The sequence below is a fragment of the Apiospora phragmitis genome (genome assembly GCF_038363925.1).
Source record: "Apiospora phragmitis strain CBS 135458 chromosome Unknown utg000007l:1.0-2108841.0:1.0-2111359.0, whole genome shotgun sequence".
Taxonomy (NCBI): domain Eukaryota; kingdom Fungi; phylum Ascomycota; class Sordariomycetes; order Amphisphaeriales; family Apiosporaceae; genus Apiospora; species Apiospora phragmitis.
In genome coordinates, this window is record NW_027117405.1 from 43067 (window position 1) to 56166 (window position 13100).

General features: G+C 56.3%; 8 protein-coding genes across 8 annotated transcripts; 6 read left to right on the top strand and 2 right to left on the bottom strand.

Annotated features, from left to right (window-relative positions):
* Positions 1-66: 66 nt before the first annotated feature.
* On the bottom strand, positions 67-1663 carry PG994_006981 (uncharacterized protein; the record flags this gene model as incomplete). Its single annotated transcript, XM_066858390.1, has 2 exons — positions 67-1554; positions 1619-1663. 2 exons carry the CDS (start codon positions 1661-1663, stop codon positions 67-69), a joined length of 1533 nt encoding a protein of 510 aa, XP_066715332.1.
* Positions 1664-2016: 353 nt separating this feature from the next.
* PG994_006982 (uncharacterized protein) lies at positions 2017-3077 on the top strand (the record flags this gene model as incomplete). Its single annotated transcript, XM_066858391.1, has 4 exons — positions 2017-2112; positions 2190-2337; positions 2479-2658; positions 2713-3077. The coding sequence occupies 4 exons, from the start codon at positions 2017-2019 to the stop codon at positions 3075-3077; spliced, it is 789 nt and encodes a 262-aa protein (XP_066715333.1).
* A 1334-nt stretch (positions 3078-4411) lies between these two features.
* Positions 4412-4780, top strand: PG994_006983 (FAD/NAD(P)-binding domain-containing protein; the record flags this gene model as incomplete). The annotated part of the gene is made up of 2 exons (XM_066858392.1): positions 4412-4606; positions 4664-4780. 2 exons carry the CDS (start codon positions 4412-4414, stop codon positions 4778-4780), a joined length of 312 nt encoding a protein of 103 aa, XP_066715334.1.
* A 5-nt stretch (positions 4781-4785) lies between these two features.
* PG994_006984 (uncharacterized protein) lies at positions 4786-5337 on the top strand (the record flags this gene model as incomplete). The annotated part of the gene is made up of 1 exon (XM_066858393.1): positions 4786-5337. The coding sequence occupies one exon, from the start codon at positions 4786-4788 to the stop codon at positions 5335-5337; it is 552 nt and encodes a 183-aa protein (XP_066715335.1).
* A 115-nt stretch (positions 5338-5452) lies between these two features.
* PG994_006985 (uncharacterized protein) lies at positions 5453-5971 on the top strand (the record flags this gene model as incomplete). The annotated part of the gene is made up of 1 exon (XM_066858394.1): positions 5453-5971. The coding sequence occupies one exon, from the start codon at positions 5453-5455 to the stop codon at positions 5969-5971; it is 519 nt and encodes a 172-aa protein (XP_066715336.1).
* A 640-nt stretch (positions 5972-6611) lies between these two features.
* Positions 6612-7822, top strand: PG994_006986 (uncharacterized protein; the record flags this gene model as incomplete). Its single annotated transcript, XM_066858395.1, has 2 exons — positions 6612-6841; positions 6910-7822. The coding sequence occupies 2 exons, from the start codon at positions 6612-6614 to the stop codon at positions 7820-7822; spliced, it is 1143 nt and encodes a 380-aa protein (XP_066715337.1).
* A 1071-nt stretch (positions 7823-8893) lies between these two features.
* PG994_006987 (uncharacterized protein) lies at positions 8894-10921 on the top strand (the record flags this gene model as incomplete). The annotated part of the gene is made up of 1 exon (XM_066858396.1): positions 8894-10921. The coding sequence occupies one exon, from the start codon at positions 8894-8896 to the stop codon at positions 10919-10921; it is 2028 nt and encodes a 675-aa protein (XP_066715338.1).
* A 378-nt stretch (positions 10922-11299) lies between these two features.
* Positions 11300-12278, bottom strand: PG994_006988 (Feruloyl esterase B; the record flags this gene model as incomplete). The annotated part of the gene is made up of 2 exons (XM_066858397.1): positions 11300-12019; positions 12114-12278. 2 exons carry the CDS (start codon positions 12276-12278, stop codon positions 11300-11302), a joined length of 885 nt encoding a protein of 294 aa, XP_066715339.1.
* Between the last annotated feature and the right edge of the window lie 822 nt (positions 12279-13100).

Below are 13100 nucleotides of genomic sequence, written 5' to 3' on the forward strand. Positions count from 1 at the left end.
TCAAGAAGCCCTCACCCTGAACTGAACCTCTGGGCCTTCCCGAAGCGAGATGTAGGCGTCAGTCAGCTACATCTGGTGTTCATCTCGTGCTCCCCACCCCAAATCCGCCCTGCCTCCGCCCGTGGTCGATCCTGGCGCGCGGCGTAGGTCGAACCGATAGAGGGTGCGTGCCACTACGATCATGATCTCGGCCATGGCTATGGGTCTCCCTACACAACTGCCCGGCCCCGTGCTGAAAGGATGGAAGTTTGCCTTTATGCGCGAGGGGACTCGGCCGTCACGCCCCTCGCCTCGTCCAAGATCCAACGTTCCGGTCGGAACACCCCGGCACCGCCCCAGACCTCCTCGTTGCGCGAGTTGGCCCAGGGCACCGTCCCGACAATCGTGCCCGCGGGGGTAGTAGCGCCCTTTTACCGGCATGCCGCCCGAGAGCACCTCGCGAGGCAGTTCGCAGGGGCCCGATGGGGTCAGCCGCATCCCTTCGTCGATGCAGGCCAAAAAGTACTGGCAGCCCCGGAGCTTCGGGCCAAGGACAATCTCTTCGGCCGAGTCGAAAGTGGTCCGAATCTCGTCCGTCAGCTTCTGCAGACGCCCGGGGTCGCCTTTGAGGTAAAAGAAGATGCCCGATATACTGACGGAGGTAGTATCGGTTCCGGCAATGATCAGGAGGCTGGATTCTGTTCGCAGGTCCGTCTCGTCGTAGGCGACGAGGCCCGTGTCGGGATCTCGGGCTTCACACAAGAAGTGGAAAATGACTTGACGCTGCTCCCGTTCAGGCTTGTCCTTCTGCTCCCGATGCAGCTTGATCCGGTTTGTGACGCTGTCAAAGATAAACTTGTTGTACTGCTGCTGCACAGATGGCGGTGTGACCTTGTCGAAGAACCAATCGATCCCGCGCGGTTTCAGCCAGATCAGAAGGGGTAGGAATGGAGAGCGGCAAAATGGGTAGTAAAACTTCATATACTCCACGATCGTATGCGGGATGACTTTGAGCTGATTTTCTCCTGGCTCCTTGATGTCAAAGGACCTTCCGAAGCTAAGGTCGCCCATAATATCGAAGATGAGAGCATCGATCTTGTCCGAGAAGTTCACGAACGCAGACCACTCTTTTTCATTGGTGCCGCTTTCTTGTGTGAGAACCTCGTTCCAGCGATCCACGTGCTTGATGATGAAAGTGGTGGCGGCGCGCATTGATTTCTCCGTGAAGCAAGTCTGGAGGAGCTTTCGCTTGTAGGCATGCTGTGCGACGTCGATCGTGTTGAGAGTGGTGTTTTCGCTAATTTTCCGCTTGAATGCCGTGTAGAAGTGACTCCGTCGTACGTTGGATTTCATGCCGTAGACATCAGCATATGCGGTCGAGTCGCAGAATAGCACGGTATTGGGTGTGATGCGTATCCTGGGACCGAAGATCTGGAACTGCTGCCATAGCCAAATATGCCGTTTTCCACTCATCGCATGGAGCCAGGAAGGAATGCCACTCGCTCGGGCCCAGAATGGTCCAGGGACATCGGCAAGGGGATGTAGCCATATGTTGTAGACAAGTCGCGCAACAGCCTGAGCACATATTATATTAGATACGATCCAAACGAATCACTGGGCCATCAATCCGAGTTCTAACAGGTAAGAGGCATGATAGGACGAGAGCTGATGGCCAAGACATCATGATGACTGCGCAATGAAACGTATATGGTACGCGTTTAGTGAACTGATGTCGTATGGACTTGCAAGAGTATTTTTTCCAAGATAAGTGCGAGTCTTCTAGGTGTTGATAGCCAAACCTAAGATTGTCTTGTGAAGTAGGGACTTGCTTCGACGGTTATGGGCGGGCATGACCTATCCCCCCGCCCGCTTGCTGTAGTGAGGTTTTATGGACAGGGGTTTATGCATTAGGAGTATGTTGTAACGTCTCCCTTGTCACACCCCCTTGCATCATGGAGAAGACTACCGAGCCAATAGCTATCGTTGGCCTCTCTTTTAAGTTCCAGGGGTGTTGAGACATCGGAAGACGTCTGGAAGATGCTCGAGGACAGCAGATGCGCTGCCTCCAAGTACCCTGCTGATCGATTCAACGTGGAAGCCTTCTGGAATCCTGATAGTAAGAAGCTGAACTTCGTAAGTGGCTGATGTTGACGAGCCCAATTTGGACTTCTTGCCTTCTTTCGATCGTTCAAGCTTACCAAGGAAACTAGGTCAACTCCCAAGAAGCCCATTTTCTCGGTAGTGATATCAAGAACTTCGACGCGGGCCTTTTCTCCGTGCCGCCAAACGAGGCCAGTTCCATGGACCCTCAGCAACGGTCTATGATGGAGACAGCCTTCCACGTGTTGGAGAGTGCTGGTTTGCGCATGGAAGACATTGCAGGGACAAGGGCGTCTGTCCATATCGGCTGCTTTCCAGTGATATGTCGATGATGCAATTTGAATACACGCAGAGTATCCCCAATTACATATCTCTGAAGACGGCTGACTCCAATGCTAGCTAACCGGATCTGCTGGTTCTACGATGTGCGCGGCGAGAGCACGTACCTCGACACGGCGTGTTCGACCAGCCTGCCAGACATGCACCTCGCCTGCCAGGGTCTGGCGGCGGGAAACCCGGACGTGGCGGTTGTGGGGGGCTCGAACGTCATCTTGAACCCCGAAGTCAGCTGTTATAAATGTACAATAACGTCCGATATTGTACCTTGATATAGAACAAGACGACATCGAGCAGTCCGGGCTCACACCCGGATCGTACGACGTCGTTGTCCCCGCCAACGTGTTGCATGCCACAAAGAAACGGAGCCACACGCTTTCGAATGTATGAAAGCTTCTCAAAGGCGGTGGCAAAACATGACCTCCCCAAACTGTCTCGAATCCGGGCTGGTCTGGAGCTCACTGCGAGGATGGTGGCTTAGCTCCGAATCATTCCGACAGGATGGTCCCATTGTCAGCGAAGCTCGTTGGGATACTCTTCTCAAGGAATCAATTTCCATGGGAACAGATCTGGTATTTCGACAATTGCCATCGCTGGAGTGTTATGGTGTCCACAGCCACGACGCTTCGAGAGCCAAATGGGAGTTTGGTCCTCCGTCCTGAGCTTATGATCAGTCTGATCACCCCTAGCAATAGTTCATCTTTCCAGATACAAGCAGCCAAGATGCTTCAGGTCGCTCTAAGCCAACCCGCACATCGTTTTGCGACAGAAGTGGTGTCTCTCGAGCATGTCTCCTCCATCAGCAATGGACTTGGTGATAAACATTGCATCCTTCTCGCTGATCTTGAGCAAACTCATTTAGCTCAAGTGGCTTGGAAATCATTCCGGATCTACCAGAAATACCTGACGACATGTAAGTCACTATTTTGGGTGCATATGTGAGGTGACCAAGGATATGTCGCACGATATTGGTCCACTGCAGAGGGACTGACACGAGTTTACCGCAGCGAGAATCCATTCTCGAAGATCGTGACCCTGACGGTGGAATCCATGTCCAACTCGTCCGCAAACACGGTTGCTGAAAAAATCATCAAAGTCCTTGCGCCTATAAATTTGGTCGCCAGCTTGCGGCTCCAACAGACCGAAGCGAGGACGAGTACATGGAAATTTCGGGTTATCTTCGCATGAGCCGCTTAAGGCACTCTCCATCTCTGATTTAGAGTCAGATTCAATCAAAACGGCTTTCGGTGCAACGCCAGGGTGCCAATGGACGGCGATCGAAGGTCTAGGGGGCATCGGCAAGACGCAGATTGCGCTCAATTCAATGTGTTCAGTTCATGTAAATCAAGTAGTATCAAGACTCAAGACAAGACGAAAGTCGCTGAGTCTCAATCTAAACGCCGCTCTGATGTATTCAAAATAACTTTAGAGTACAGACAAAGCAAAGTTTCCTCGGCCGGTCTGAGCACTCCCGCCTGACTCGCGGGTAAGAATTTTGATTCAACTCATCCCAAGCCAAATGGAGTCTAACTGGATAGGCGAAGATACGAATTGACTCTCGAGTGGCAGTTGGGCGGCGCTATTCCCGCCATCCTCGTAAACCATCTAGACCTCGCGTGGGATATGCTCCGTTGTGAGTTACAGCTCAGTTGAGTTAAGGCTGCCATTGCATCAATCTGCACCCGAAGGTTTTCCTAAGACACAGGACTAGGGCTAGATAACATTGGATTGTATCTCGCGCGTTGACCAGCTGCGGCTCTTGGATGCCTAAGTTGAGATGAAACCGGATTTTGCTGCAGACTGATGTCGGCCACTGCGTTGTTGTCAACCGAAACAGGATAGAGCATTGATCTTGTGCTGATCTCTCGACCACAAGCTAAAGTGGTTCAGAGCGTGTTTCCCTGCGGAAAGGAAGCTGCGGTGCTGAAGTGACAACTCGCAACTTGCAAGTACAAGTTGACGAGAAACGAGGAGATTTCCTCGGCACCGACTGATAATGACCAACGAATCACCATGGTGTGCAACGACCGAGGAGGCACAAGACGGCAAGGGAGGATCGGTCGCCAACATGACAGCATCGGCCAGAAAGATCAAGGTAGCCGTGGTGGGAACTGGCATGGCTGGCCTGGCGACTGGCTACCTCCTCCAACACGATGAGCTCCAGCGGTATTCAGTCACACTGTTTGAAAAGGTAAGATGTTCGATTCTTCTCTAGTTCAGACCACGGGCCTAACCAGTGACACAAAAGGGCGACCGCATATCATTGGATGCCGCCTCGGTGACCTTGATGGATGAGCACGATGGGACGTGCAGCCGGGTGGATTTGCCCATGAGAGCGTTCGCGGCGGGTTCTACCGAAACCTGATAGCAATGTACGATCATCTGGGGATCCGATACCACGCCAAGCGCTTCCTGTTTGCATTCTCAGAAGTTGCCCGATACAGCGTACGGGATGACAAAAAGGAGTCGCCGTTATCATCAGCAGCATCGCCGTACTTTATCCACTCGTCCAACAACCACCGGCTACTCCCAGTCCACCCACTCGGAGCAGACGCCGTCGGCCATCTCCTGGAAGTCCTCTTCGCCTTTGCCTGCTACGTCTGGTACTCGCTATGCTGCTTCCTCGTGGAGCCCCGCACGGGTGAGAGCTACGGTGCCTACTTGAAGCGGACCAAGGTGCCGCGGCACTTTATCGGTCGCTACTTGGTTCCCCTCCTGTCCAGTGTGGCGACGTGCTCGCACGAAGAGCTGCTGGCGTTCCCGGCCAGCGACTTGACCGGATACCAGCGGCAATGTTTTGGGACCGACCATTTCGTGGTGTCTCATGGAGTGCAAGATGTCGTCACGGTGCTTTCAATGGGTCAATATATCCGGCTGTCATCGGAGGTGCTCCTCAGTCGAGCCATGCGGCTCGCGGGTTAGACTGGTCTGGAGAAGGGGGCCCAAGTGAGGACCTGGTGGAGGAGGACTTTGACCGAATCGTGCTTGCCACCGACCCGTGTGCCGTTGCCAAGGTGTACTCCCCCTCCGGCCGATCATGTCACGCATTCCCACTAGGATCGTCGAGAGCGCAGTTCTACAAGGGACAGACAAGTCTACCAAGCTGCGCGTCACGGAGCACAGTTTCAAGCAGAACGACGCGGCGGGAATAGATGCACTTGTCGCCGACACCCTCTTGCTCAGGTCCAGGTTTTCGGGGGCTGGCTATACCGAAGCGCTGCACACGGTCAACTGCGGCGCCATTGTGGCGACCTCTATCTCGGGAGGGTCTGACGAGCCCAAAGTGCTCCATCGCGCAGCGTTCTGGAGAGTGCTGAGAACACCAGAAAGCCAAGAGATGGTCAACAGGGTTATGCGCAAAAGGCCAGCAGAGTCCGAAAAGGGCCAAACCAACAGTCGCGGGGAGTATGAAGGTTGGCATAATGGCGACGACGGTGTATGGCTTGCGGGCGGTTGGTGCTGGGATGGTATGGTTCTCCTCGAGGGTTGCATTGTGTCGGCGGTTCGAGTCGTGCAGGACTTTGGCGTGCGCGTTCCCTGGCACAGCGACCGGTAAGATGCATCGTGGTTAGCCCTCAGTTGAAACTTTCATGAAATTCTTATCGACCTAACTGAGTCCTATGCTGGATGATGCAATGCCACTGAATTGATTTGCTGTGCCGCATTGAAATCAAAGTAGCACGAACTGGCTGCAGTCTTGGCCTACAGATTTGCGTGTAAGCTCGTAGCACTAGCTCAGGGATTACACCCATTCCCAGCCAGCCTTGACTGACCATGGGATTGGCAATGTGATCTGAGGATACCAGAGATGCGTCTGTACATGTGTCATGTTAGGCATTGCTTTTCTCGGAACAAGCAGCCAAATGGCCGAGGTGTGCATATCCCCGCCATGCAGCTGCCGAGCTTCAGCGTTGACAGCCCAGACCTGCTGAAACTTCTAGGGGGCGTGTCCCCTAAACGCACTAAAGTACTCGACTGACCTCGAGCTGCATCGCTGCTGACGACGAGCGCTCCAACGCCAATGAATGCACCCATCATATAGAAAGACTCATGTCTCTCATTTTGCTCGTAACACACAGACAGAGGAGTTCCAAATACGAGCGATTGTCAGATCTGATGCCAATGATCAGCTCGAAGCTTCCGAGATATTCAATTTTTATAGTCCATGAATCTGAGACACCGTTGTCTTTGTGAGAATGTGGGCGTCTCTTTCATGCCTGAGCAGTTCTCGTGTCCTGTGTGTTTTGGCGGGGTTCGTGGTTGGTGTCTTGTCCACTAGCTGCAAGTGGCCTAAAATCAATTTCACCCGCCAACCGCCTACGGACTGGGGGTTTGGAAAACGAAACGACAGACTGTACAGTCTCGACCATGGCAAGCTCAATATTGAGCTGCCGCCCAAGTCCATGTGGATGAATATGGGATACTGGTATTGCAGGCCCTTCTTCCTCCTGACTGCGAGTGTTTGATTCAACGGGCTGTGACTGATTTGTTTAGGCGTGGCACGGATGACTTTCCCACAGCCTGCCAAGCTCTCCTGATTGAGGTCCTCAAGAAGGCCAAACTGCTCGACGACACGGGAAAGTCGCCAGCGCCCAAACTGCGACAGGGCCTCAAGAGACTATCGATTCTTGACCTCGGTTTCGGGTGCGGCGACCAGACGGCCTTTCTGGTCCAGCTGGCCCGCGTCCCGCTCAAGTACGTCGGCATCACCCTCGACTATCGCCAGTACCGCTTTGCGCAAAACCGCCTGGGGCCCTGCAACAACCAAGGGGACAAGAAGGATGTTCAGATCTTCTGCGAAGACGCGGCGCGAGTCAATACGTGGCCCGACGACCTGCACAGAGCCGTAGCATCTCTCAACGGCCAGGAGCAGAGCAACAACAGCCATGACACAGATGAGATATGGGTACTCGCCCTGGATTCCCTGTACCACTTCTCTCCGTCGCGCAAGCCCGTCCTATCGCTGGCGGCCCAGAACCTCAACGCCTCGGTCATGGCCTTTGACATGCTGCTATCGAGCTCGGCGTCGTTTCATCAGCGGTGGGTACTGAAGCTGATTGCGTGGATGGGCGACTGTCCCGTCCACGCCTTCATGACTCGCGAGCGGTACACCGAGATGCTGGCCGAGGCAGGGTACGACCGCGACCACATCGAGTTCCACGACGTGACGGCGGACGTGTTTGAGCCCCTGGCGCGGTACATGCGAAAGCGGAGCGGCGACCTCGAGGACGTGGGATTGAAGCTGGGCTCGCTGAACATTGCCCGGCTGGTCTTTGACTGGTGGGCGCGAAGCCGCGTCTTGGAGGCCGTTATCGTTGTGGCCAGGGAGGTCGTCTCCCGGTGCAGGGGCGACGAAGCGAAATGGGTGAAAGAAATCATCATTTGTAGATTCGGGGATTGGTGTTGAGTAGAGAGACAAAGAAGAATGGAGATTGTAGATGGCAATTGAGCGGCAGGACAGCAAGGGGTAAAGCCTCCAGGTTAAGAAAGTACCAAACCATACGTGCCTAATCATATGCATACATTGGCCTTTCGGCCGTGCTCAGCTCCTCATCCTCCTGTTCTTCAAAGCTGAGAGCTGTAGCGCATGTCACCAAGCTCTCCCAACGCTGACATCGTAGCAATCATTCCGAGGTTCGGCACATGAGAGACTTCAACAACCGTGTGCAAATCGGCTTGCTGCCTAGGCACTCACCACACTCAGCTGACTGACTACTTGGCGACGATTATTGGGGTTCCGCCGCCGTTGAAGCGGCCCTATCACGTCTTCCAATTGGCGTAGTTCCAATGAGAAACTGCCTGAGAGCTGAAGACCCCACGACATCGGCTCCGAACCCCCTGGCGCTCGCGAGGGAAACAAACCGACGTGTTTCTTGTTTCCTGGCAAACCCCACCATCATAGGTCAGGTCGTGACACATGGAAAAATCACGGGTTCGCGCAGGGTCGCATTTTGCGGGGAAACGCTGATGGAAGGATGGCGGCGGTGGAGAAAGGAAATGCCGGATTTGGTGTTGCGGAGAAAGACAGCGAGTCAGCGAGAGGTAAGATCGCCCCGATCCGTCCAGAACCCCGACAGGCAATGATCAGCCCAGCATTCGCAGGTGGCACTCGTGACCTCCTCATCCGCACCGAACCGGATTCCTGATTTCCGAGGTTGGGCCATGGGATTGGTGGTAAAATGAAGCCCCCCAACGGCTGCGACCGTTAGAAACGAACGAGGCTTGGACAATCCGCTAAAGCGAGCGCAAAACCGATGCGCAATGTCGTCAGGCCCACTGGGCGAGGAAGGCCGGTCCTAGCGAGCCCGGCATTAATGCCCATAGCATGGCCGCAGGTCCACAAGCAGTGTGTTTATATATAGGTATGTATATGTCGTATGTATATAAAGGAGGATGCACATGCAGATCGTTCCTGCATCAAGGGCTCCTTGAAAGCATTGGCTGTATACTTCTGCAGTCGTGATTTCAGCCAGCCGCCATGCGCTCCCTACCTTTGCTGCTGTCAGCCATCATTGGTTCGGCCTCTGTCTCCTGGGGTTCCGCGCTCCCCAACTGGTCCAAAGCGCAAGAGGCTCTACAAATTCGCGCCGAAAACTACGAGGCCTACTTCTTTGCCTACTTCACCGGCAACTCCATCGAGGGCGAGAAGATCCATTTCGCCGCCAGCAACGGGAACAATGCGCTGGACTGGGAGGAGCTCAACGGGGGCCAGCCCGTCCTCACCTCCACCATGGGCACCAAGGGCCTCCGGGACCCCTTCGTCATGCGGTCGGTGGACGGCGGCACGTTCTGGCTGATCGCCACCGACCTCTCCATCGGGTCTGGCACCTCCTGGGGCGACGCCGTCAGGACCGGCAGCCGCTACCTTGAGATCTGGGAGTCGAGCGACCTCGTCACCTGGTCCGCCCAGCGGCACGTCCTGGTCTCGCCGCCCACCGCGGGGATGACCTGGGCCCCCGAGGCCTACTACGACGCCGAGATCGGCCAGTACGTCGTCTTCTGGGCGTCGGCGCTCTACGCCGAGAGCGATCCCAACCACACCAATACGAGCACCTACCACCGCATGATGTACGCGACGACGAGCGACTTCCGCACTTTTAGTGATGCGCAGGTCTGGCAGGACGCCGGCACCTCGCGCATCGACACGACGGTGCTCAAGGCCGGCGACACGTACTACCGCTTCACCAAGGACGAGGGGTCCGTCACGGGCTGCGCCGACATCATCCAGGAACGCTCCGACACCTTGTTGGCGGCGCTGCCTTCGTGGACTACGGTGGCCTCGTGCATTGGGCGCAATGCCGGCCTCGCTGCTGTCGAGGGCCCGACCGTGTTCCAATCCAATCCCAATGATGTGAATGGCCAGAAGTACTACCTCTTTGTCGACGAGTACAGCAGTGGCAATTACGTCCCTCTCGAGACGGCTGATATCGCCAAGCCCAATTGGAAAGTCTCGAGCTCCCAGAACTTGCCAAAGAGCCCCCGGCACGGAACCGTGATGCCCATCACGGCCGCCGAGCGGTCCCGACTCACGAGCGCGTTCGCCAAGCGTGACGCTGCTGCTGCTGCTGCTGCTGCTGCTCTGCAGAAACGCGAAGGCAGCCCCGTCCTGCCAGGCCTGTGGGCTGACCCGAACATCGCCGTCTTCGGCAAGACCTACTACATATACGCGACGACGGACGGCTTCGCAGGCTGGGGCGGCAACACCTTCTACGCCTGGAAGTCGGACGACCTGGTGACGTGGACCCGCAGCGAACAGCCCATCCTGACCCTCGACGGCGCCAACGGCAACGTGCCCTGGGCCACCGGAAATGCCTGGGCCCCGACCATTATCGAGCGCGGCGGCCGGTACTACTTCTACTTCAGCGGCCAAAACCCGACCTACGACCGCAAGACGATCGGCGTCGCCGTGGCCGACTCGCCCGACGGCCCCTTCGTCGCGCAGCCGACCGCCATGATCACCAACGGCGAGCCCGTCAAGTCCGGGCAGGCCATCGACCCGGGCGCCTTCCACGACCCGCAGACGGGCAAGTACTATCTGTACTGGGGCAACGGCAACCCCGTCTTCGCCGAGCTGGGCGACGACATGGCCTCGATCAAGACGGAGACACTCGCGGGCATCGGGGGCCTGACCGACTTCCGCGAGGGGCCCTTCGTCGTCTACCGCGAGGGGCTGTACCACATGACGTACTGCATTGACGATACGGGCTCGCCCAACTACCGCGTCGGGTACGCGACGGCCACCAGCGCCACCGGCCCTTGGACGTACCGGGGCCTGATTCTGGAGAAGGACGCGTCGCAGGGGATCCTGGCGACGGGCGGCAGCACCACGCTCAACGTGCCGGGCAGCGACGACTGGTACATCGCCTACCACCGGTTCGCCATCCCGAACGGCGACGGCGTGCACCGGGAGACCACCATCGACCGGCTGTACTTTGACGAGGGCACCGGGTTCATCAAGAAGGTGGTGCCGACGCTGTCGAGCGTGCCGCCGCAGAGGGTGCCGTGAAAATGGGTCAAAGTTTTGAGCAGCAACCATATTATGATAAATAGTAGTAATCATAGCGACCATTGGTAATCATAGCAACAACCTAGTTATAATATAAACAGTTTATAGCAACCAGGATACTGAGTGAACGGAGTAGTGATCGTTGGCTGTGGAGTAGCTATCGCTGTGGGATTCTTCTTGTTTACTTCTCACGCTCTACTTAAGGTCAATATCAAGCTTACGAAAGATTGATCACTGAACGGCATAAAGAGTGTTTGGGAAATCGTTGGAGTCCCTGATTCGTATCTTGGATTATGTCCGGAAAGAATATGTACAGTAAAGGTAGAAGTTGTGAAAGACAAGAGCAACCTCATCTCATGGCAGCCACCCCAGCGCCCTCTATGCAAGGTTGAACCACTGCAGGTCCAGGTCCTTGTGCACCGGCACGGTGTGCCCGACGTTCTGGGCCAGGAAGCCCATCAGCTTCGACCCGTCGCCGTAGACCATCTTGGTGTAGCCCGGCTGGGGGTCGTTGGTGGCGTTGAGGGTGAAGCCGACGTTCAGCAGGGTCGACCACTCCTTGAGCTGCTCGTCGAGGTTGGCCGGGAAGACGAGGTTGTCGGCGGTGCCGTGAAACGTCATCATGCGCGGGTAGGCGCCGCCGTAGCCCGGGTACATGTCGTGCACCAGCTTGGCCCACTCGGCGCCGCTCTTGTTGACTTTGCCGTTGGCGCAGGTGCGGTCCGAGCTGCTGGGGCTGTTGCCGGGCGAGCCGATGAGGCAGCCGGCCGCGACGCCGCTGTAGCAGGTGCCGGCGGCGAAGACGTCCGGGTACGTCGCGAGCAGGACGTTGGTCATCATGCAGCCCGAGCTGGAGCCCGTGGCGAAGACTTTGGTCTTGTCGACGCCGTACTTGCCGACCAGGTACTTCACCATGTTGTTGAGCGTGGTCGGGTCGCCGCCGCCCTCGTGCTTGAGGGCCTGCGGCGACGAGACGTCCCAGCAGTTGCTGTCGTTGGTGGCGCTGGGGTAGGCGACGATGAAGCCCTTCTGCTCCGCGGCCTGGCTGTAGTCGGCCTGCTGGGCGTACTGCTGTCCCGAACCACCGCAGGGGTGGAGCTGTGGTGTTTGGGTGCCAGGTCAGTCGAAATGTTCGTTCGTTTTTCCATCAAGTCTGTTGATCAAGAGGATGGTGGGAGAGCATGATGCTTACAGCGACAATGAGGGCTGGGCTAGAGGCCTTGTTTCGGGGCACGTAGACGTCCAGCTTCAGGTTGCTGGGGTTGGCGCCGCCCCAGTTGGTCACGGACTCGAGAGCCTGCGCGGACGAGGCCAGCAAGAGCGCGGCGGCGCCGCAGAGAAGAGCGTTTCGGACCATGATGACTGACAGACTCGGTATGGGTTTGTGGATGGGCGATCATGAATGACTGTAGTGGGAGAAAGGAAGATGAGAGAAACCTTCTTGATCTTCCTTCTTCCTTGTTGCGCTGTGCTGGAGGGGAGCATCTTGACTTTATGCTCCGCCGGTGGCATGCCCGCTTCTGGGCAGGGGCTCCGTAACTAGACTCCCCCCTGGCTGTCGATCGCAACCCGACGAAGCACCGGCTGCCGGGCCTCATGACCGATGGGCCGACTTTCTGCATTGATATTGGAGGTCAAGTGCTACACAAGAGTAGTACCATTATGGTCCGGGGTGAAAGCTAACGCCAGGGGATGAACCAGCTATCGCAAGCAGTCCCGCATGAAAAAGGCGGCTTGTAATCTATTAGACGAACCATGACGTGGGTCTGGCTGCCACGTTCGTGGACTCAATTGATAGGAAGGAAAAAAGACCGAGTGGGGGCCCAGAACTGCTTTCTCTGGATCTACAAGTTTCAACAAGATGGATTGCTCCGTGTAGAAACTGTGTCCTTCTTGTCGGGACTGCTCCTAGTTTTCTTTGCTCTTGAGGCAAGCGATGGTTGGCAGTTGGAGCGCGTGGTGCGAACCAAGATTCGGCAGGGGCCGGATGAGGAGCGATCAGCGGCAGTTGGGCAGACGCGCGACAGGGGGCCGGCATGGAGAAAGAGAGAGTGGGGGAGCACGGCAGGTGGGTTTGGTTGTTTATATAAAGGGGGCTAGTGTTTGACAGTAAATTTAGAAACTCCACCAATCATGCGACGACATCAGACTGCCAGCCTGCCAGCCTGCCAGCAGACAA